This window comes from Acomys minous (genome assembly GCF_964271855.1).
Source record: "Acomys minous genome assembly, chromosome: 9".
Taxonomy (NCBI): Eukaryota; Metazoa; Chordata; class Mammalia; order Rodentia; family Muridae; genus Acomys; species Acomys minous.
The window spans coordinates 94,003,020-94,024,976 of NC_140490.1; the positions used below are offsets into that span (position 1 = coordinate 94,003,020).

General features: G+C 40.5%; 1 protein-coding gene across 4 annotated transcripts in view; it reads right to left on the reverse strand.

Annotated features, from left to right (window-relative positions):
* The window catches only part of APAF1 (apoptotic peptidase activating factor 1), a 129,705-nt gene that overhangs the window by 27,969 nt on the left and 79,779 nt on the right, over positions 1-21,957 (reverse strand). For all 4 annotated transcript variants that reach the window (XM_084796587.1, XM_084796588.1, XM_084796586.1 and 1 more), the window contains exons 18-24: positions 18,887-19,015; positions 15,219-15,344; positions 13,410-13,529; positions 9,134-9,250; positions 6,570-6,695; positions 1,890-2,009; positions 556-681 (exon numbers count right to left, since the gene is read on the reverse strand). In XM_084796587.1, coding sequence (XP_084652713.1) covers positions 556-681; positions 1,890-2,009; positions 6,570-6,695; positions 9,134-9,250; positions 13,410-13,529; positions 15,219-15,344; positions 18,887-19,015 — 864 coding nt within the window. The remainder of the gene's footprint in view (positions 1-555; positions 682-1,889; positions 2,010-6,569; positions 6,696-9,133; positions 9,251-13,409; positions 13,530-15,218; positions 15,345-18,886; positions 19,016-21,957) is intronic.

The following is a 21,957-nucleotide window of genomic DNA, read 5'->3' on the forward strand; positions in this document are numbered from 1 at the left end:
AGTGTCTGTGGCCTGCATTATAGCATCCCTACAGCAGGGTGTGAGGTCAAACAGAAAAATCACCTGGAAGCCTCTGGGTCTGGAGTGCACAAGAAGAAGAAACAATAAGAGACTCTGCCTCAGCAAAGTAGAAGGAAAGAGCCCACTCCCAGCTGTGTGCTCTGACCTCCACACGTACACTATGACTCATGCAGGCTCCTTTTCTCTCCTTCTCTGTCACATACATATGGGAAAAATGATAAACAGTTTATTAAAAATACATATGATGGGCTGGCAAGATGGCTCAGTGGTTAAGAGCACTACCTGCTCTTCCAGAGGTCCTGAGTTCAATTCCCAGCAACCACATGGTGCCTCAAAACCCATATATAATGTGATCTGATGTCTTCTTCTGCAGATAAAGCACTCATATATAATAAATAAATCTTTAAAAAAATACATATGATACAGAAATGTAAACAGAATCTGTCACTATCCTGCCTTGTACATTATTTAGACTCATAAGACATAATCAACACTGTAAATTTTAAACATTGACACGTCAAGTGACTGACTGACCTTTGCAGTCTTATCAGCAGAGGTAGATGAAAACTTGGCAGCATCAGAAGAAATATCACAAGAAAGTACTGTGCCCTGATGACAAATAAAGTCTTTTTCTATTCTTCCAGTAATGATATTCCATACCTTAAGGGGAAAAAAAGATTAAGTGACACTTTAAGAACATTTTTTGTCGTGGATGATGGAACACAACTGTAACCCCGAAATGAGAGGAGGAAAAGCAGAAGGCCAGCAGGTCCAGGCCAGGCTGGCTACACAGTCCTCCAACAGAGCACGGGATGGGCATGGCTTCCTGGCTGAAGGGTTGCTCAACATGTGCAAAGCCTCAGGTTTGATTCCTAAAATCACAAAACAAGGGAGAAGAGGAGAAGGGACCGAAGGACACGGGATGAGGAGGGTCCATGAGAGGAGACTGGTGAGGCTCAGCGAGTGAGAGCACTGGCTGCTTTCCTAGAGGATCTGGGATAGGTTTCCAACACCTAGAGGTGGCTGACAACATCTAACAGTTCTAGGAGATGCAATGTCGTGGGCCTCTGTGGGTACTACATGCATGTGCTGCACAGACATGCGTGCAAGCAAAACACCCGTACAAATAAAATTTTTAAAAGAAACAATCAGCTACAAAACAGACCTAAAAAACAAATTTTAGAATAGTAGCTGTTCTGATCTCTTAAGCTTCCTTTAACATAAATGCTTACAAATATACAACATATGTAGGTGACTGTACTGAACAGAAAATAGGCATAATACCGAAAGTTTTTTCATTTAATTACTTAACATTCATGTGCTTTAAAGCTGTCACACTATAATTACTGCAACATCAGAATGTTTTCTTTAAGAGAATAATCTGGGGCTGGGTATGGTGGTACACATGTGTTTAGTCCCAGACACACAGGAGGCAGGGGGATCTCTGTGAGTTCAAGGCAGCCTCATCTACATTCAAGCTCCAGACCAACCAGGACTACAGAGTGCGACCCTGTTTCAAAATATACATATATACATACATACATACATACATACATACATACATACATACATAAAAAGTTTTTAAATATGGTACTTGAATCTGGAAAGATGGCCTCATAGCTAAGATCACTAACTGTTCTTCAAGAGATCCTGAGTTCACTCTCAGCACCCAGCTCAAAAGCATCCATAACTCTGATGCTCCTTGCTCTCTTCTTGCCTCTGAGACACCAACCATACATGTGGTGCACAGATATACATACAAGACAAACACCCATACACATAGTAAAATAAATTTAAAGAACATTTTCAAAATAATTTAAAAAGCAATATATATAATATATATGTCTTAAATCTGGGATTCAAATTACCTTCACTGTTCCATCAAATGACCAAGAAAGCAATCTTGAATCTTTTAGGAGCCTGAAGTCCTTCACTGTTTCCTGATGGGCTTGCAGAAAGACATAGTCCTCTGACTGCCAATTCCATACCTGAATATCAAAAGAAATAAGTCAGTTATAATTATGTCCCACTGGAAAGAGGGTACATATTCTCTTATCTAGTTTTTTATCTTCATAATATTTCAAACAGAGGAGTAAAAAAGAACAATGTCTCCATATTTACAAAGAGAAAAAGTTGAAGTTAATTAGCTTGATGGGGGGGCAAATAAAACACTTTTCCTCCTAAATAAAATTTGTTTTCTTCAGTTGCTTGGAGAATAGTTAATTAAACCACAAGATAGAAAAAAACCTACAATATGCCAGTGAGCTCACCATCTGATTAAATTTTCCAGAGAAAATTATCCCAATTATGTATGTGCAGATTTGCAAGCCTGCACATCGGATGAGGCTGCAGACAGTCTCCAATGAACTGTTCCACTGGCCAAAGAGATGAGTGAGCCAGGAGTGTTAAAACAGGTCATGGAGCTTCCAAGCCCCAAAAGTCTTATAGACAGCCCGTAATGCCATTCTCAGAATAAAAGAGGCTGCAATAGGCACTATTATTTCACATCAGCTCAAAGAGGAGGCTCCTAGCCACAAGAGAGAAGGAAGAATTGAAGCAGTGCCAGCCACTGGGACAGAATAAGCGAAGAACATCATCTGAGGCACAGCAGTCAACAGAAATTTCTATGTTGTGTCAATATGCAGAGCGTCCATTACTAAATCAAAGCACATTTACTGGCTCTTAAATTCTTGACTTCAATTAGCTTAATAAACATGTTTCCAAGTAAGGCAAATGTGAATCAAGCAAGGATCTACCATGAACAAACCTAAGAAATGAGACATTAAAAAAAAAGAAAATCCTACACAAAGATGTTACTGAAGTACAAGCATTGTGAAATCCAAAATAGTGATTCCTTTGAGACGATTTGGTAAAGGCCAGCGCTCAGTCCACCATTTCTCCTAAGTATCTACCAAGAGTTTCCTCAATGGAACATTAAAACTCTGTAAATGGTGCTTGCTTTGGCAACACACACACTAAAATTGGAACTATGCAGAGGAGATAAGCATGGTCCTGTGCAAAAATAATACAAAAATTCATGAAGCAGTCCATTTCTTTTTTAAGAGAAATTCTCTTTCTATAGTCCTTACTGGTCGGTCTTGGAACTCACCATATAGACCAGGCTGGCCTCAGAGCCACCTGCCTCAACTTCTCAAGTGCTTGGATTAAAGGTGTGCACCACCACAGCCAACAGCAGCCCATGTTTTTTTTTAAGCCTCACAGTCTAAGCTGGATCACTGGAATCCAAATGGTAGAACAGAACCATCTCCTGCACATTGTACTCTGACCTCCACAGGAGCCTACATGACTCGATGATGTGCATATGTGTGAGCGCCCACATAAAATAAGCATATATTAAAAGCACTGAATATATAAAAATCATTCTGAGCAGCCCAAAAAAAGAAGACAAAATATAACTTGTACTTTTAAAAATAACTCCTACTCTAAAAATATTTCTAAAAATTATTTCTCCCTGTGGCTGAGAATATCTCAAAACAGGTCATAAAACCTTATGAATTTAAGTTCACACTGCATACAAGGGTCCCAGCAGGATTTATCTGATGTAGTTAAATTTCCCCCATTTCAAAGACATCTGGAGTGGAAGAAATGTGACTATTATATGAATTTCACAGCTAATAAAAAAGCATCATGGGAGCTTATAATAAAGTTTCTGTATTGAAGCCAAATTTCATTCTGATCCTACACATTCACAAAGACACAACACAGCAAAATTGGTGTTCTAAGACAGTTTTTAATGAGATAGTTAAATGTTGCCACCATAAGAAATATGCAGTAGGGCTGGCGAGATGGCTCAGAGGTTAAGAACACTGACTGCTTTTCCAGAGGTCCTGAGTTCAATTCCCAGCAACCACATGGTAGCTCAAAACCATCTATAATGAGATCTAATGCCCTCTTCTGGCCTGAGGGTGTACATGCAGACAGAGCACTGTATTCATAATAATAAATAAATCTTAAAAAAAAAAAAAGAAATATGCAGTAAATAAAATTAGGAGTCTATCCAAGCAGTAGAACACTTGCTAGGGTAGAAAGCAAATGTACACCTTTAATCCCAGTACTCAAGAGGCAGAGGCAGGCGGATCTTTCTGAATTCAAGGCTGCTTTAACAAGTTTAAAGTGGGCCTGGGCTACAAAGCTCTATCTCAAGAAGTAGAGGGAGGGAGGGAGACAAAGAAACTCTTGGGCATTAATAATATAATAATATAGAGCACTGTAAGGAAAATTTAAATGCATAGAGGAGGGCAGACTCCAAGTGTTACAGCACATGTCTAGCCCAAGGAAATGGAGGCAGAAGAATCAGAAAGGTCATCCTCAGTTATGTGGTACGTTCAAATCCAGCCTGGGCTATAAAAGACCCAGCCTCAAACAATAAATCAAAAATGAGGATAAGAGGACCCTGGAACCAATAAATGAATAATGGGTTTACAAAAAGAATATGAGATTAGATCAGAAAAGGAAAAGGGAAAAGAAGAAATAATTCAAGTAAAGTCTGAATTTAAGAATAAGTTCCCTGGGCTGGAGATATGGCTCAGAGGATAAGAGCACTATGTTCTTCAAAATGTCCAGAGTTCAATTCCCAGCAACCACATGGTGGCTCACAGCCATCTATAATGAGATCCGGTACCCTCTTCTGGCCTGCTAGCTCACATGTAGGCTGAATGCTGTATAAGCAATCAATAAATAAATCTTTAAGGAAGAAACTACCAAAATGAACAAAATAATGGAAAGCAAAAAACACACACCAAGGTACATCTTCATGAAATTTCAGAATTCTGAGGCCACAGGGAAGATTTCAAAATCTCTCACAAAGATTTAAAACCTAAATTGGTGGCACACTCCTTTAGTCCTAGCACAAGGAGGCAGACACGGGAGGAGCAGCATGGTCTACATAATGAGTTCCAGGCCAAGCAGAGCTACATAGTGAGATCCTGTCTCGATAACAAAATAAAACAAAACAAACAATCAGAATGACTTTACACTTTGCAATATAAATTTTGGAAATGAACCTTTAAAGTTTTACGGTGATATAATTTCCAGCCACAGGTAATCAAGGATTGAGTTCTTCTAGACTATATTACAATAGAAACTGCAACCATGAGGTGTGGTGGTGCATGCAAGAGGACACTGAGTTCAAGACCAATAAGCTTATGCTGCATAGCGAGGTCTGGGACAGCCCGGCTAATAGTAAGAGCTGATCTAAAAAAATAAAAATAAAAGACAGGAACTACATTCACAGTACCTTTTTATACAGACTGCTTGGCCATACTGATGAGGCTTAGGATCTAAGCATAATCTTGTGAAAGTTGTTGTGATGGTGGGTCTGCATAATGGCTCTGGGTGCATGTATGCCTGCTTATGTATTGCAGACAGGAGAAGTGGGAAAACAAATGCTAACTCACAAAAAAACCCCAAAATACAAAAAAACAAATGCTAACTCCACACTATTGGGAAGGCAGCAATTCTCCAAGTGGAAAATTGGAAACAGCACTACAAGTATGCCATATGGAGGCATGAAGGTAAACATCAAAAGACAGCATCTCAAAGATATAAAAATACCTAAAGGTACCAGTATAATAAATAATTGGTTTTGAAGCATGTATACTAGAACTTAATAAAAATGAAATGAATTTAAAGAGAATATGAATGAGCTCAAAATCTCACTATCCATAATTATGGCAAACTACTCATTTTTTGATAGATAAAATAGATAGATAAGATAGATAAAACAGACCACAATAAATGTCATTCTTAATAAGACAGGATAAATCATACAAATTGAGCTGTGCATGGTACATGTCTATAATTCCAGCACTCACATGGCTGACACAAGAAGACTGCCAAAACTTCAAAGAAAGCCTGGTCTGCACAAAGCAACATATAGGTCATGGAAATCTATATAGCAAGGCCTTGTCTCATGAAAGAAGAATGAACAAATAGAAAACAAAACAAAAAACAAAAAATTTAAGAAAGAATTTAGCCATGAAAATAAAAGAAATTATTTTTTAGGCTTTTTGAGTCAGGTCTTTTTTTAGTTTTTTTTAGGGGGAGGGGTTGTTTTGTTTTGTTTTGTTTGAGACAGGGTTTCTCTGTGTAGCCCTGGCTGTCCTGGACTCGCTTGTAGACCAGGCTGGCCTCGAACTCACAGCGATCCGCCTGCCTCTGCCTCCCCAGTGCTGGGATTAAAGGCGTGCACCACCAAGCCCGGCATTTTATTTCTTTTATAAGTAAAATAAATAATAAATAAAATAAAGTGGCAAAAATATATTTATACAGATAAATAGCAATAGCAAGACAGGAAGAATTTGAATAACTACTTAACTCAAAATAAACAACATTCTCAATGAACTGCCTACCATACCACACCCACAGAAAAACATGAAGCACGAATGGACTCGATAAAGGCCATGCGCACAGTCGGAATGTACACCCAAAACAGTGTAAGTGACCAAGTTGTAGCACAGCAGTGCTGCACAGCAGCCCTTCTGTTCCTCTCCAGAACAGTAGAAATGTTAGTTCGTTCATCCTCTCACCTGAATTGCAGAATCGTCAGAACTTGAAATGAGTGTCTTCCCATCAGCTGTGAACTGGATGTGCCGCACAGCTTTCTTGTGCTCGATCACAGACTTGAAAACTCTGTTGTTTGGAAGTTCTATAATCTTCAAAACCGAAAACCACAAAACATCAATACAAAGAAATAAAGCAATACTTAGGCACCATATCCCCGCATACATACATGTTTACGCCATGCACACACATGCCCCACTCTCAGTCCTAATCAAGCGTTCACTAGAATGGCCATGGTTCGTCTCACTGCTCAGCTACCCAAGTCACCAAAACACGTGACAGTCTGGGCTCAGCCTCCAAAATAAAAATGGCCATTTATGATGAATGAGAAAGAGGAAACCCTGGCTCGTAAGGCAAGCTTGTCATGAGGAACAGAAATGAGGAGAGACAAAGGATGACGAGGGAGACGGGGACTGGGAAGTGCAATGGTAACAAGCCTTTAAGGCCCAACACAGAGGTGCAGAAAGCAGCACTAGGCCTGGCGCGGTGGCTCAGTGGATGAGGGGACAGCTGCAGCAGCGTGAGGACCTGAGCTTGATCTCTAGGACTGCACGGTAGGACAGAACTGACGCCCCCAAAAGCTAGCCTCAGATCTCCACACTAGGACTGCAGCCTGTAAATACACAAATCATTTTTTTTTTTAAAGAAGTAGCACAAGCCAGGCAGTGGTAGTGCACACCTGTAATCCTGGCACTCAGCAGGCAGAGGCAGGTGGATCGCTGTGAGTTCGAGGCCAGCCTGGTCTAGAAAATGAGTCCAGGACAGCCAAGACTACACAGAGAGACCCTGTCTCAAAAAACAAAACAAAACAAAAAAAGTAATACAAACTCAAAACATAATGACTATACCAAAAAAATACGTTCAAATGAACTTGTATGGGTATGTGAGTGCGTGCATGTGTGTATTTTTATTTGCCCAAGTTAAAATAATATATAAGATGGTGCTGTAACACGAGATTCTAGAAATCTAATCTGTATGTTTGGGGAGAATGAGCTTTAAAAAGGCAAAGAGAACTGTGCGGCTCGGGCCTTCTCAAAAGAGTGGAACACTCATTCAATATTCCTACAAGGGGAGTATGGTGGCATTGACTGCTGACCAATTCATTCAGAGACTTACACTGAATACTAGACTCCGTCACTTATGAAAACTGTGGGTATTAGGAGACTAGACATCTGTAAAACAAGCATCACAGTATCCAGTAGCCACACAGGAAACAGCTGCCTGGCTGGGCCATTTGAAATTGCCCTTTTTAAACATTAAAAATCACTTAAAATATCCAGATGTTGGCATTCTCACATATGGGTCACTGTATATTTATACTATGTGAGAATTGTAAGGAAGTTAAGAATGTAAAAAAAAAAAAGATGTATGGGTTTTGGGGGGGTTGTTATTTGTTTGTTTGTTTACTTCTTTGGGTTTGTTTTTAATTTACATACATGAGTGTATGCCTACACGCATGTTCAGTGTGCCATGTGTGTGCCTCATGCCTGCGGAGGTCAGAAAACAGCCTCAGACCCCTGGGAATGGAGTTCCAGTTGGCAGTCACCATCACATAGGTTCTGGAACCCAACCAACCAAAGGACACCACGGACACATCAAAATAAATGGGCTGAGAGAAAACCAAGGAACGCTATAGTCATAGAATAGCCCTGCGCACACGCTCGCTCGCAGCACTAGCCATGTTAGCAGAGACTTCCCAGTCTTAACTGAATGCACATGGCTACAGCTGCCAAGGGAGGCCTGGCAGCACTGACAGCGCGTGTGTGCGAGCCTTCAGGCTCCTCTTGTGGGAGAATTTGACCTGGAGAATATTTATGGAAGCCCTTATGAAAAAGAACCCATGGTAATAAATAAATAAATAAATAAATAAATAAATAAATAAATAAATAGGGCTAATGCCACTGTCGATAAGTTAGAAAACAATTCCCAAAAGCCTAGGTGAGAAACAGTGAGAGCCAGTGTTCACTAAGTTACATATCTAGACAACAGGTACCCCTGTGGGGAACTCCGCATTGGATAAAGGTCAGAGTATTTTTATACAAAATCGTTTCCACAGTGATACCTCTTCTCCATCAGACCCTGATTCTTTTTATTTACTGCTCTTGCTGGGTAAGCTCAGGATTCTGAGTGGTGAACAGGTGGTGTACACAGCTGACATCTAATGTAAAAGCAAGGACTAGCGGGACAGTGGGCACAGAGGGCCCTGTACTGACACTCTCAAAGGTCTGGAAATGACATCACAGGGCTAGCTCTAAGAGAGGGGAAATACTTTTTGTACAGTTGGCTAAACATGGTTAGCATTTTATTATGCATTAAAAACAGCAAGAAACCCGGAGAGGGGAGGAGAAACTCGGGAAGCTCGAGAAGCAGGGTTAGTGTGAGGAAACACTGGGCAGGTCAGATGTATCTACGGACTGCGACTACCTGATCACAGAGGCGTCTGTTTAGTATGCCGGTGTGCAACGCCAAGCATATGGCTCGTTCTAAACAAGTAACTCTAGTCACAGCTCTGAAGACTGCAACTGAATACCTTAATGGCTCCATGTTCATCTCCAAATGCAACATACTCAAGATGTGGACTCAGGCAGCAGCAACTAACTTGAGCTTCAGGCAGGTAATCAATCTGGCCTGTCTTCCCGGAGATGAGCTTATGAGAAAGAAGGCAAGTGAGTTATTAGGCTGAGCGTGGTTTGCTGCTGTTGTTCTTCCAAAGAGGGGCTTCAATTGAAAAGTAAAAGGAAACAGAGAATAACCAAGAGTCCTCAGGGAAACAACAAAGACGGGTCCTAAACTCAGCAGCTGAATTTAGCACTTCATGCTTTCATCTCATTTCACTTCTGTGGCTCAAACACATTTTCATAAAATAAAACAAGCTTTAAAGGGTTTGAAAAGCAGCAGCTGCTGTGCCCACCACCTGAGACACACCTGTCTGATAATACAGTCTCACAGCCAGCCCCACATCCTGTCTTTTATTTCTTCTCAAAGCCTGTTTTAATAGGGTTATCATTTGTTACAATACACCTTTCTGAAATCTTCAAAGGGGCTGTGAAACAGGGCTGAGACAGACATTACACGCAATGATAACCCAAAATTGAAATTTATATACTCTAAATCACTCATAAAGCATAAAATTAAGATTCTTTCCTTCTTTGAGGGTGGGGAGATAAATCTTACAGAACGAACTTGAAAGCATAATTTGTATTACTGAGCCTGTAATTCTTAAACTAAGATTATCCAACTTCATAATCTCTACCTAATGCTAGTGAATATTTTTTGAAATCCTAAAAAAAAAAAATGAGTACCTTAGCACCTCAATTAAAAGATATGATTTCAGGAAATACTTCTCAAGCTTAAACCAATTGCAAGATACCTTTCTAACTTACTGTTATGTTCTAAAAAGCTGAATTATTTCTCAGCATGGCACACACAATGAAACTCTTTCAGCTATGCTGATTATAAGGTTAATTGATAAATATATAGTTTCTCCTTTAATACAATTTGCCCGAAAGTCTCTGATCTATTTAGATACTTAAAATCACGACTTCAGACTGCAGGGGAAGAAAAGTCATAAATGCTCTGACCTAATTATGGCCACTCCATGCTACAATATAGACCCACTAAGTAAGACTGTGCAACAGTGGCACCACTGCCATGGGGATAACCAACCTCTTTTTGACTGGATTTGTGGACTGTCTATCAAGGGAATTCATGCCTGGCACTGACACCTGCTGGTCAAAGTCACAGGCTCTAAGCAGGGAAGCTACCACTGTTATTTTGCTGAACAGATGTGTTGTTAAACTGCCTCCTAAACAGACTGAATATACCCACAGACTACTTCATGCTGTCTCTAGTCACAGAGGCTTCTTTGCAATGGACAGCAGTTAATGCAGAGACCCACAGCTAGTAACAGTGCTATCAAGTGTTTAGCCCTACATAGGACATCTATATCTCCCCCTCCAAGGCTCAAAGAGCATCATGGAGGAGGGGACCACAAGAATGTAAGAACCGGAAATGGAGAGGTGTGCTGTAAAATGACATCTCCTGGATATGACATGAAATTACAGTAACTGTGGTTCCCTCCACAACCTCTATACATGAGATTAGGCCCTTTAACAAATCCATTATTAATGGGTGAGGGGCTTGGGAGGTACTACCCCTCTGTGAGGACACATTAGCAGGAGAGGAAGTCATCTTCTTCAGCTGGGTCAGCACTGACTGACTGCCACACTCCACTAACTAACCCCCATCCATGTAAACCTCAGTAGGACACACACACTACAAACGCAGGAAAGGAGGTGAGCAACTAATTGGAAAAGGGGGGTTCGATGGGAGTAGAAAGGGGATAAGAGATGGTAATGGGGCGTATGTGATCAAAATGCACTATATTTATGGATAAAACTGTCAAGCAATATTTTCTTAAAACACTGAACTACTGAAAACTCACTATCTTCCTCCACAAAAGTCAAATTCAACACTTTTGCTGATTGATAATTTAAAATTTCTGCATTTATTTTAATGGAACTACCGTTTGTCAGTTAAACTGTCCTCTATACTCCGAAGACTATGCCATACAGTAAAATAACATTTTTACAGTTGGGCAACCTCATCATCCTTTGGTTATGACAACTGCTACTGAAAGGTTGCATAGGTTTGATTTAAAAATATACAACCAAGGGAAAAAATGAACTTGGGAAAAACTACAATAAAAATACTCCAAGCAAAAGACTCAGTCTATTAAAAAACCAATTAAGTAAGGAATTCACATTCAATTTCCTATCCAAGTTCATACCATAAATACAGAACACTGATCATCATATTGAGAGGATGGTGTGTGAACTTATAAAATATAAATCAAGACAAACTTAGAGATGTTTTAGAATTTGACTCTAAATCCCAGAGCAGTGGAAGACAAGTTATCATGTGCTCTGAACAATGGATTCCCAGATAGGAATCTCTACTTTGATTCTGCCTCAACCTATAACCAGCTCAGAGACTGCTGAAGATGAAAATGGCCTGGAAGGTGACAAATGAGCTTCAGAGAAGGGAGAAGTTCAGTCATCACCACAAAGCCAGTTGGTACTAGTCTGAACATGCACTGGCTTTCCGCTGTTCCACCAAGCTGAGCACTCAGGCTGCCTGCAGTCGGCTGGCCTAGCCCCCGCTCTCCATGAATATGTTCTCTCCTGCTCTACCTCACTGCTGGTCCTTTCACATGTGCTCTTGCTCCCTCCTGATATTAAACAAAAATAAATATTCAAGAAAAATAAAATCTGCAGCTGGAAAGATTGCTCAGTGGTTAGGAGCAGAAAACCAGGGTTCAGTTTCCAGCACCTACATGGTAACTCAAAATGGTCTGTGACTCCAGCTCCAGAAAATGCAATTCTGGCCTCTGTGGGCACTACACATACATGGTATAAATACATGCATTCAGGTAAATACACACACACACACATGTATATAACAAAAATAAACAAAAATTTTAAAAAGAAAAAGAAGTCCAACAGATCAGATTACCAGTGCTAAAGCTTTCCCTAGAAACTAGTAAGGTATTTCAAAGGCTAAGGTACAGCTCAGTGTTAGAGCACTCGCCTGACACGCACAAGACCCTGGGTCTGATCTCCAGGACCACTGGAAAAAATTGAGATTGATGCAATTAAGTTCTCATCTAAGAGTTAATGGCAGCCTCTGAGACAACGTAAGAAATCATTCCAAGGATCATTAATCCTCAACTGTGATAGGGTTTCTGTCCTGTCCAGGCCTCTCTCGCAAGGGCGAGAGATGATCACTGCATAGTTTCTGTAAGGGCCACACTGGTCACAGTGATGTGCTTCCTCTGGCTGCTGCCCTTGCCACCCCTCCTCTTCACCACAGCTCAGTCACTTGGCCCCTCCCACTCCTTGGGGGGGTTTACCATGCAACTGCTCGTATGTGTGGCCACCATGAAGACAAGCTCTTGTGTGGAGTTAACACACTTCCTGTTGTCAACACCTCCAGGCTACCTCCACTTGCAGGGCTTCTCTACGGAGGTGGTGCCAAGTGCACTGACTTCTGTGCAGAGACTACTGCACCCCTACTCAGTGGTGCTGACCTGCTAGATGACAACGTCCTTGAGTCATCTGCTAATTATATTACAGCCACTCAGAGGCTCATAAACACTGTTTTTATGTCAGTGAACCTCTGGAACTGTTGGTTGTGGCCACACTCTAAGATAAGCTGTTTGCATCTCTAAGCAATATAGTTAGTGATTAAAATATTATTAATACAATCCCTTCTTTCTCCGGGACTAGTAAGTATTCAAAAATTACTGAACAAATGTGTGAATAAGTGAATTAATGAGCAGGAATGCCTCAGTATGTAAGGTCCAGCTCCCTCAACCTCAGCTCTGATGACTGAAATTCCTCCAATTAAGATGATTTTTGAAAAAAAAAAAAAGATGATTTTTGTTCCTTTCCTTTAAAAGAAAAATGCTTCAGTTAGTATGTTCGCCCCTTGCTCATCCTATCAGACACATCCAAATCAATATGGTGAACAAGTTCAAGTTTATCTTTGTGGTAGTCTCAAGACCCCATGCAAATCAAGGGATGTAACCACAGACTTTCATGGGGGTGGGTTTAAAGAAGTGGCATCTAATTCAATTCTGAAGGCTGGCATCACTAAATCTCCAGAGCCACATAGTTACTCAACTAATGCCTAGTAGGCACCTGGTAGGACCATATAATTATGCCTAATCCTGACCCCACAACAAATAGGAAAAAAGGATGAGCTCAACCAAAAAATGTTTCTAATATTCTCTAAAATATACTCACTTGTAGGCCTCTTATGTTGTCAACTGCAAGGACCATCGGCTCATTTTCTTGAAACACCACGTCTATTTCCTGCTTTAACACTATGGCAGAGTTCTTGCACACCTTATTTGTCTCCCAGACCTGAGTAAGACATATTGTATAGACAGTATAGTCTCAAAACAAGGTAACAAAATAAGATTCACAATTAAAATGCCTATGATATAAAAAATTCACATATTAGGCTATAAGATAACAATAAATGTTTATTAATACATACTATAGTAAGAAATAGTATTCCATGAGTTGTGGGCTCTGCACTCAAAATGTCTCTGTGAATTCTACTGTGACACTGGGGAGATTAACCCAGTGCTAACTGGAGGTGAGGAGACTGGCGGACACCCACGTCTAATAGACACAGAGCTTACAGCAGAAGGTAAGGCAATTGATCGCTGAACACAGCTTGCTTGCTTGCTTTTTATAAACAAGACTTTTTTTTTTTTTGGGTTTTTCGAGACAGGGTCTTGCTGTGTAGCCTTGGCTGTCCTAGACTCACTTTGTAGACCAGGCTGGCCTCGAACTCACAGCAATGCACCTGCCTCTGCCTCCCGAGTGCTGGGATTAAAGGCGTGCGCCACCACCACCCCCTGGCCAAGACTTCTTGATGAGGGAAGCAGTGAGCTGATTTACATTCTAGGCCAAGTTTAGTAAGATGGCACATATAGTAGCACTGAGCTTTTCCTGTCCCTAATGTCTCCCGCTCTTTTCCTAGTACATCAGTACATGTACAGAACTTTGCACAATGTCTGACATACATTAAATAAGCTTTAGCTATGATTCGTCTAAAGCATTGTATTGGATGTTATAAGCACCAACTAGAATTTCTAGACTCAAACAGCTAGATGTAATTCTAAAATATGTAAATAAGTCAAGGGGCAGTGGAACACTGGGAGTATACAGTAAATCAGATCTGTATTCTGTCAGGATTTCATAGGCATCAATCAGAAGGGACACAGAATACATCATGGAGACAGATATTCCCTAAACAAAAAAGGCTGGAACAGACAGTAGGATGGTGAAGACTCCAACAAGTAGAGATTCAGGAAAGAAAGGTTTTCCAAACATCAGAAGCTACTTAAGGAAAGGAAATGTTACTACAGGAATCAACTGAAGGACAGACTGGGGCTAAACAAGATCATATTGTGGAGGAGCTGAGCGCTAGACTTAGAAGTGTCTGTTTACTGTGATGAGCAAAAGAGCCTCTGTTTTGAGAAAAGATGACATAAACAGAAATGTGTCTTAGTGATAGGAACATGAGGCTCTGGGCTTAATCCCCAACACCAATAAGACAAAATAATAGTGAGACTGTATGGTATGGTAAGGAAAATGTCCCTGATGCATCCTGTAATAAAGTAAGAAAGAAGGCATGGGGCAGCCTAATACGCTCATGGCAGAAAGGCAACAGGTGACGACAACCTGAATATGGACAGGAGGAACGGAAAAGCAGAGATAAGTAACAACCAAATTAAAAGGTACAATACACGAGCTATGAGAATAATCACATAATTAAACATGGGAATTCAAGACGAAAACATCAAAGGTCTTCCCACAATCTGAAGTAGTGTGTAAACAACAGTTTACTCGCTGGGCTTGGCTCAGCACCTGGCCCACAGTCTGAGTGAATGAGACCGACAGAATCCGTGTAGCAGCACTTTTCCAGGATAAATATGTACCTAGTAGCTGCTTATTTTACCTCCCCTAATACTCCCCAACAATTTATTTCTCTATAAATTTAGTGTAAATGTTTAAAATGAAAATCTCAATATTCCTCACCCTTACTGTTTGGTCATCAGAAGCTGTCAAAAACGAAGAGCCATCAGGAGAAAACATCACACCATGAACCCAACTCAAATGTCCTCGGCAATCAGCTACCTTTAAACGTGAATCTATATTCCAAAGCTACAGAAGAAACAAAGAACACAGGAAATCACATTCATGAACAGCTTAATATAACAAGAATACTGTAAAAAATGACCCAGTGACACGATGTCTACAAATAAAGCTCCAAAACACATTACTCAAATTTAAAACTGGCTTATGAACAAGATATTTATTATACAATTATATTTTTTAATAGTATATAAACAGAAGTAACAAAAATGGCCATGTGGGTATAGGCCAGTTGGTGCATCTCACATTTAGTGAACATGAGGCCCTGGATTCACTCCTCAACACACTCATTCTCTCTCTCTCTCACTTCACACACACACACACACACACACACACAGAGAGAGAGAGAGAGAGAGAGAGAGAGAGAGAGAGAAAATGTCATGAATATATTGTACATTAGGAAAATAACTTGAAAACAGTGGGAAACTATGAAAATTATATTATAATTAGTCACATAATGAAATACTATGCAAAATGAGATGAGAAAACACCCTAAATAACTAAGCTTTATGATATAGTGTTAACAGAAAAAAATGAAAAACATATACCATCTTTTATTTAAGAATTAGATTATTAAATGCTCAAGGAATAAATAAAAGTATTTTCTAATGAATTATAAAGTCAGCTGGGCATGGTGGCGCACGCCTTTAACCCCAGCACTCGGGAGGCAGAGACAGGGGAATCTCTGTGAGTTCGAGGCTAGCTTGGTCTACATAGTAAGTCTAGGACAGCCCTGGCTATTACACAGAGAAACCCCGTCTTGGAAAAAAAAAAAAGATTACCAAGTCTAGGGACATGGCACAGATGGTGGCAGAAGAATCAGAAGCTCAAGGTTATCCTTGGCTACAGAGTGACTTTGAGCCCAACCTGGGCTACATGAGGGAAAAAAAGAAGTATGTGAGCATCTAGCTGGAGAGAGATATGCATGTGTACGCATACAGAAATCTGCTTAGATATGCAAAAAGATGCTGCCTATGAGATGGAAAATAAGGGAAGAGAGCAGAGTAATAATTACAGTAAGATTTCTCTGAAAATAACTTATTACAAAGCTTTGAATATAGAATCATGTACGTTTTCTATCTTTTTAAAAAATCAATCTAAAAATAACAGGACAAACATAAGCAGCCTCCATATAAGGATTATCTCTAATACTGTTCTCCAACCTTCCTTTGAACTGGCTGCAAATCCCACAATAAGTGAGTACACTAACTGTAGCATGTATACATTTCCCTTTTTATCCATGCTTATTACGATTTGCTGGAGTCTGCCACCATCCCGGCTGTATTTTGTCCTGGGTTCTGCTGTACGTTCCTCAAATATATTACAGTCTAATGAAGTACCATATGTGCATGAGTTCCTCTCATTACACTCTGAATTACAGGCCCACTTCACCATTTCAGAATTAGCATGGATAAAACAAGTACTTCATCACATGCCCAATGGTTTTTACTTGCTGAGTTCAGTTACAAAATGATTACATGAAAAGTGTGCCTTGACACCACATTCTCCACAATTGTGTGGAGAGCAGGGACTGACTCAGACATGAACTCTGGTGTCCCCTATTAGACCACTTCCCCTTGGTGGGCAGACCTGGTGACACTCAGAGGAAGAGTAAGCAGGCTACCAGGCAGAGACCTGATAGGCTGTGATCTTATAGTGAGGGACAAGGTTCCCTTCTGTCACAGACCTAGGGGAGGGGAATAGGATGAAAAAGGGAGGGAGGGGGAACAGTAAGACACACGTGAGGGGATAACAAGTGAGATGTAATCTGAATAAATTACTTATATAAAAGAAATTTTTTTAATGAAGCGTGCCTTGGGCTAGAGAGATGATGGCTCAGTGGTTAAGAGCCCTGTCTGCTCTTCCAGAGGTCCTGAGTTCAGTTCCCAACAACCACATGGTGGCTCACAGCCATCTGTAATGAGCTCTGGCGCCCTCTTGTGGTGCGCAGGTGCAACACTGTCAATGTAATAAATAAACAGACATCTACATATCTAGACAGATCTTTTGAAAGAACAGCCTGCCTTATCTCTAGAGTGCAAACTGGGAAATGCAGCAATAATGAACAGAAACTCAGAGAATCCCACAACAACAAGAAAATCTCGAGATTCCCTCCTCCTTTCTTTCCTTTAACACTGTTCTCCCTCGTTCGTCACCCTGGGCTTCCACAGCAAAGCCCTACACTTCAAGAAGGGAAACATTCACTGTTTCCTGGAGCTTTCTAAGGATGACAGAGGGTAAGGATCCTAGAAATGATGGGGACGTCTAACTATAAATTTTACTAGGAAATACAAAATTGCAAACATAAACAAGTAATTTTTAAGAATTATTTTACTTGTGCTTGGCAATGACAGTGCTATCTTTACTAATCAGATATATAACTTTCATCTTAACCTAGTCAAATTATCTAAGAATCTGAACTACCTCATTTATTTTAAAAAGAATAGCATCTGGGGCTGAGGAGACAGCTCAGTGGGTAAGAATGCTTGCTCTGCAAGTATAAGGACCTGAGTTTGAGTTCTCAGCACCATGTAAGAAGCCAGGCTAACGTGTGTAAGTCTAGCACTGAGGGGTAGAGAGCTCCCTGAACAGTCAAAACAGTGAGCTGCTGCTCAGCGAGAGGCCTCCTGCTCAGCAAGGAGGGGGGGATTGAGGAAGACGTCCACTCTGTCACATGTATAACACACTCGCATGCACTCGATTACAGCCTGTACGTAAAGTGAACAAATTAAAAATAAATAAAAAAGAATAGAACCTATACCTATACTGCTTAGGAGATACCACATGTCTGTACTGTTTAAGAATTGCCTATGTGATCCAAGTACATTATATGCATGTGAAAATTAACAAATTCTATTATCTTATACAATACATACTTATTACTTACTATGCTAAGTTTAAAGCATTTTAGGGAGGCTAGGGAGAGGGCTCTGTGCATAACAACATCTTCTACACAAGCATGAGGGCCTGGGTTCAAATACACAGCACCTACATGAAAACCAAGCATGGCTGCATGTACCTATTATCCTAACATTTAGGAATGAGGGCAGACAAATCACAAAGCTCCACGGCCAGCCAGTGAGAGACCGTTTCTTAAAGAAATAGGGTGAAGAGGAATTAAGGCCTCTGCATGTGCTTCCACAGGTGCGTGTACACACACACACACACACACACACACACACACACACACACACACACACACAGAGGATTAAAGTGAAAAGAAATGCCTAGGAAAACAATAATCATTCCATTGTCTCCCCAGTCCCAAGCACACACTAGATTTTGTCATTTCATCATTGTGAAATCATGTCTTCGACCACATTAAAATAATAAAGCTAGTCACATAATTGAATACCGCAAAGCTGTATGTCATTAGGCTATGAAGAAAACACAATTTTCCAAGAAAGCACCCTCGGCAGCTAAGGGTCTGGGCGTTCACTCTAGTCACCCTCCATCTCTGGAGACCCAGATTCCATCAGATACATTCAGCTACTCACCTCCACACAGCTACTCACCTCCACACAGCTACTCACCTCCACACAGCTACTCACCTCCACACAGTACTGGGACAGGGCAACCACTGCCAGATGGTCATAGGGGGAGAAGTCACAGTACTGGATGGTGCTGTGGTGACCTGTATGGATCTCTGCCAACAGGCCACTGGTATGAATATCAAAGAGCTGTCAAAATAAAGAGTATCTATAAAAAAAGACATCGTGAATTATACCTATGCTGAATCTTAAAAAAAATTTTTTTTTTGGCTTTTGGTTTTTGGAAACAGGGTTTCCGTGTATAGCCTTGGCTGTCCTAGACTCACTTTGTAGACCAGGCTGGCCTCGAACTCACAGCAATCCACCTGCCTCTGCCTCCCAAGTGCTGGGATTAAAGGCCTAAAGTTATTGTTTAAAGATGCTCCTCATATCTAAAGTATAAAATATAAGTCCTAAAAACCTACAGTTACTGATGACTGGTATAAATGCTGATAGCCATAAATAAAATGTAGAACACTCTGTGTATTGTTTTCAAATAGAGCCTCATCTAGAAAGCTATCTTCTATAGAGAAAAATGCATCCAGCTGCCCTAGAGAGAAACTAAACCTTTGTGAATGCACAAACAGGCTAGTCAAGTTCACACACAAAGCAATTCTCCTTGATGCTACTGAGTCAAGAAAGAAAGTCACCCAATGAGAAAGACACCCAAAACAATATACAGCCCTGCAAAAATGAAGGAAGCTCTATTTCTCTCCAGAGCTAATAAATTACTCCATTACATTAATCATTTTCCCATTTTTGAACCAAAAAGGCTATTTTCTTTTAATAATACAACCTTCATTTCAACTCATGAAAGATTCTCAACTACTCAATATGTTCTTCCAAAGGTTTTGCCAAATGGTAAGACAACGTATGCTTCACATATAGGTACACTAACAGCTAGGAATCAGGACCGCGGCATAGACAGTCCTCAGGAAGAAAACAAAGGCTTCCAGAGGGAGCCAAACAGAAGCTCAGCGGAAGCACAGCACAGATGCCAAGTAGCACAGTGGGGAAGGCCAGAAACAAAGGACAGGAAATCATATTTAAATGGTTCCCAGGGCAGGTTGTTCTTAAAATTTAGTGGCTAAGAATGACAAGGGGAGAAAAAAAATGGCAAATGTGAAATAGAAAATTGTCCCAGTTGGGGAATGACAACAGAGAAAAGGCCTCACAAGAGGAGTAGACTAACAACCTGAGAGCCTGGAAAAAGTGGAGAAAGGAGCAAGCAAGAAGGAACGCTTGGGACATACAAGCAGACAAAGGCAATCCTAAGGTAACTATTTCAGCATTGTTAATAGGGATCTGGGCTACAGGGTTTTAAAACAAGATCTATATGGGTTTTGCAATATATACCGTTTTCCTTTTCCTAGAACAGACCTTCTAAGGGCTTTAAAATGACCTTCCCCTGGCGTTGAGGTTACTTCTGTGGTAGAGTGCTCAGCCCAGCTCTGGGCTCAGTCTCCAGCACCAGCAAGGAGTAGGGGAGAAGTTTCTTTCCTAAACACCACTATCTAGAAAATGTAAATGAAGCCACCACCTCACACCTACTTCAATGGCTGTAAATTTTTAATGAAAAATAAGTAAGATTTTAAATGGAAAAATAGCAACAAGTGTTATGGGGATATGGAGAAGGTACCACCCTCCTGCAGTGCTAATAGAAATGTAAAATGAGGCAGCCACTGTGGGAAAGTCACCCCTCCTCAAAAACATAAACACAGGATTGTCATTATGACCCAGCAATTCCACTATGAGGACTACGCAAAATGTTATGCAGGATCTCAATCAGATGCATGTTCACCAGCATTCACTGCAGCATCATTCACAACAGCCGAGAGGTGGGGAAAAGCCAGGTGCCTGAGCAGAGGAATGTAATTTTAAAATATACATACACAGAGAGAGAAAGACAGACAGAAAGACAGAGACAGAGTGTTTAGTTCTGACACATTCTGTAGCACCAACAAACCTTAAAAACATCATGTTCAATGAAATGAGTCAAGCATAAATAAACCAGTATTATATAATTCCACTTGTACAATTTCCAGAGCAGTCAAATTCATGTGTCATGTTATTAGTCACCAGGGAGTGGGGATAGAGAATGCAGAATTATTAGTAGTAATAGAGTTTCTGTTTGATTGATGAAAACTTTTTGAAACAGATAGTGGTAGCTGGGTTATGGTGGCGCACACCTTTAATCCCAGCACTCAAGAGGCAGAAGCAGATGGATCTCTGAGCTCGAGGCCAGCCTGGTCTACAGAACAAGTTCAAAGAAAGCCAGGGCTACACAGAAACAAAAAACAAGAAAGGAAGGAACGAAGGAAGGAAGGAAGGTGAGTGGATGCAGTGGTAACCGCTGCACTGCATTAGGAACATAATTATAATGCTAAAGGTGTGCATTTAAGAATGGTTTGGGAACTCCTTTAATTCTAGCTACCAGGGAGACTGAAACAGGAGGACTGCGAGCTGGGGACAAGCCTAGGCTATACACTGCGTTCAAGGCCAGCCTGTGCAACGTAACAATACGCTATCTCAAAAGAAAAATGAAAAAGAGCTGAGGCTGTAGCTCAATAAAGTGCTTGCCTAGCTCTCCAAGAACCTAAATTCACACCCTAGTTATCAGAAGAGATAAAAAAAAAAAAAAAACAGCTTAAAACGGAATTTTTTTACATTATATATATTTATCACAACAAAAATCAAACTTTCAATCTTCAAATTTTATAAATACAATTGATTGTTTTCTATCTTTACAGACTTGAACACATTTAAGACAAGAGGATGTATTTTTCTTCTTAGTTTCCTGACAGAGGGATCTAAGTCCACAAGAAACCAAGGACCCAAGTTCACAATTACTAGATCAGTAAACACACACACACCCAGTTCCTCCATGAGTTTATACACAAATATATGGTACCACCTATCAGTCGTGTCTTTTAAAAGTAGGAGTAGGACAGACTATCCATGAACTATAAGACTTGGCTTTCCTCACAACCCAACTTTGGACAAACCACTGGGGCTACTCAGAGCCCAGTTCTCCCACTATCACTACAGCATTACAGCAATCTACCACATCACTCGGGTATTTATATTTTAAA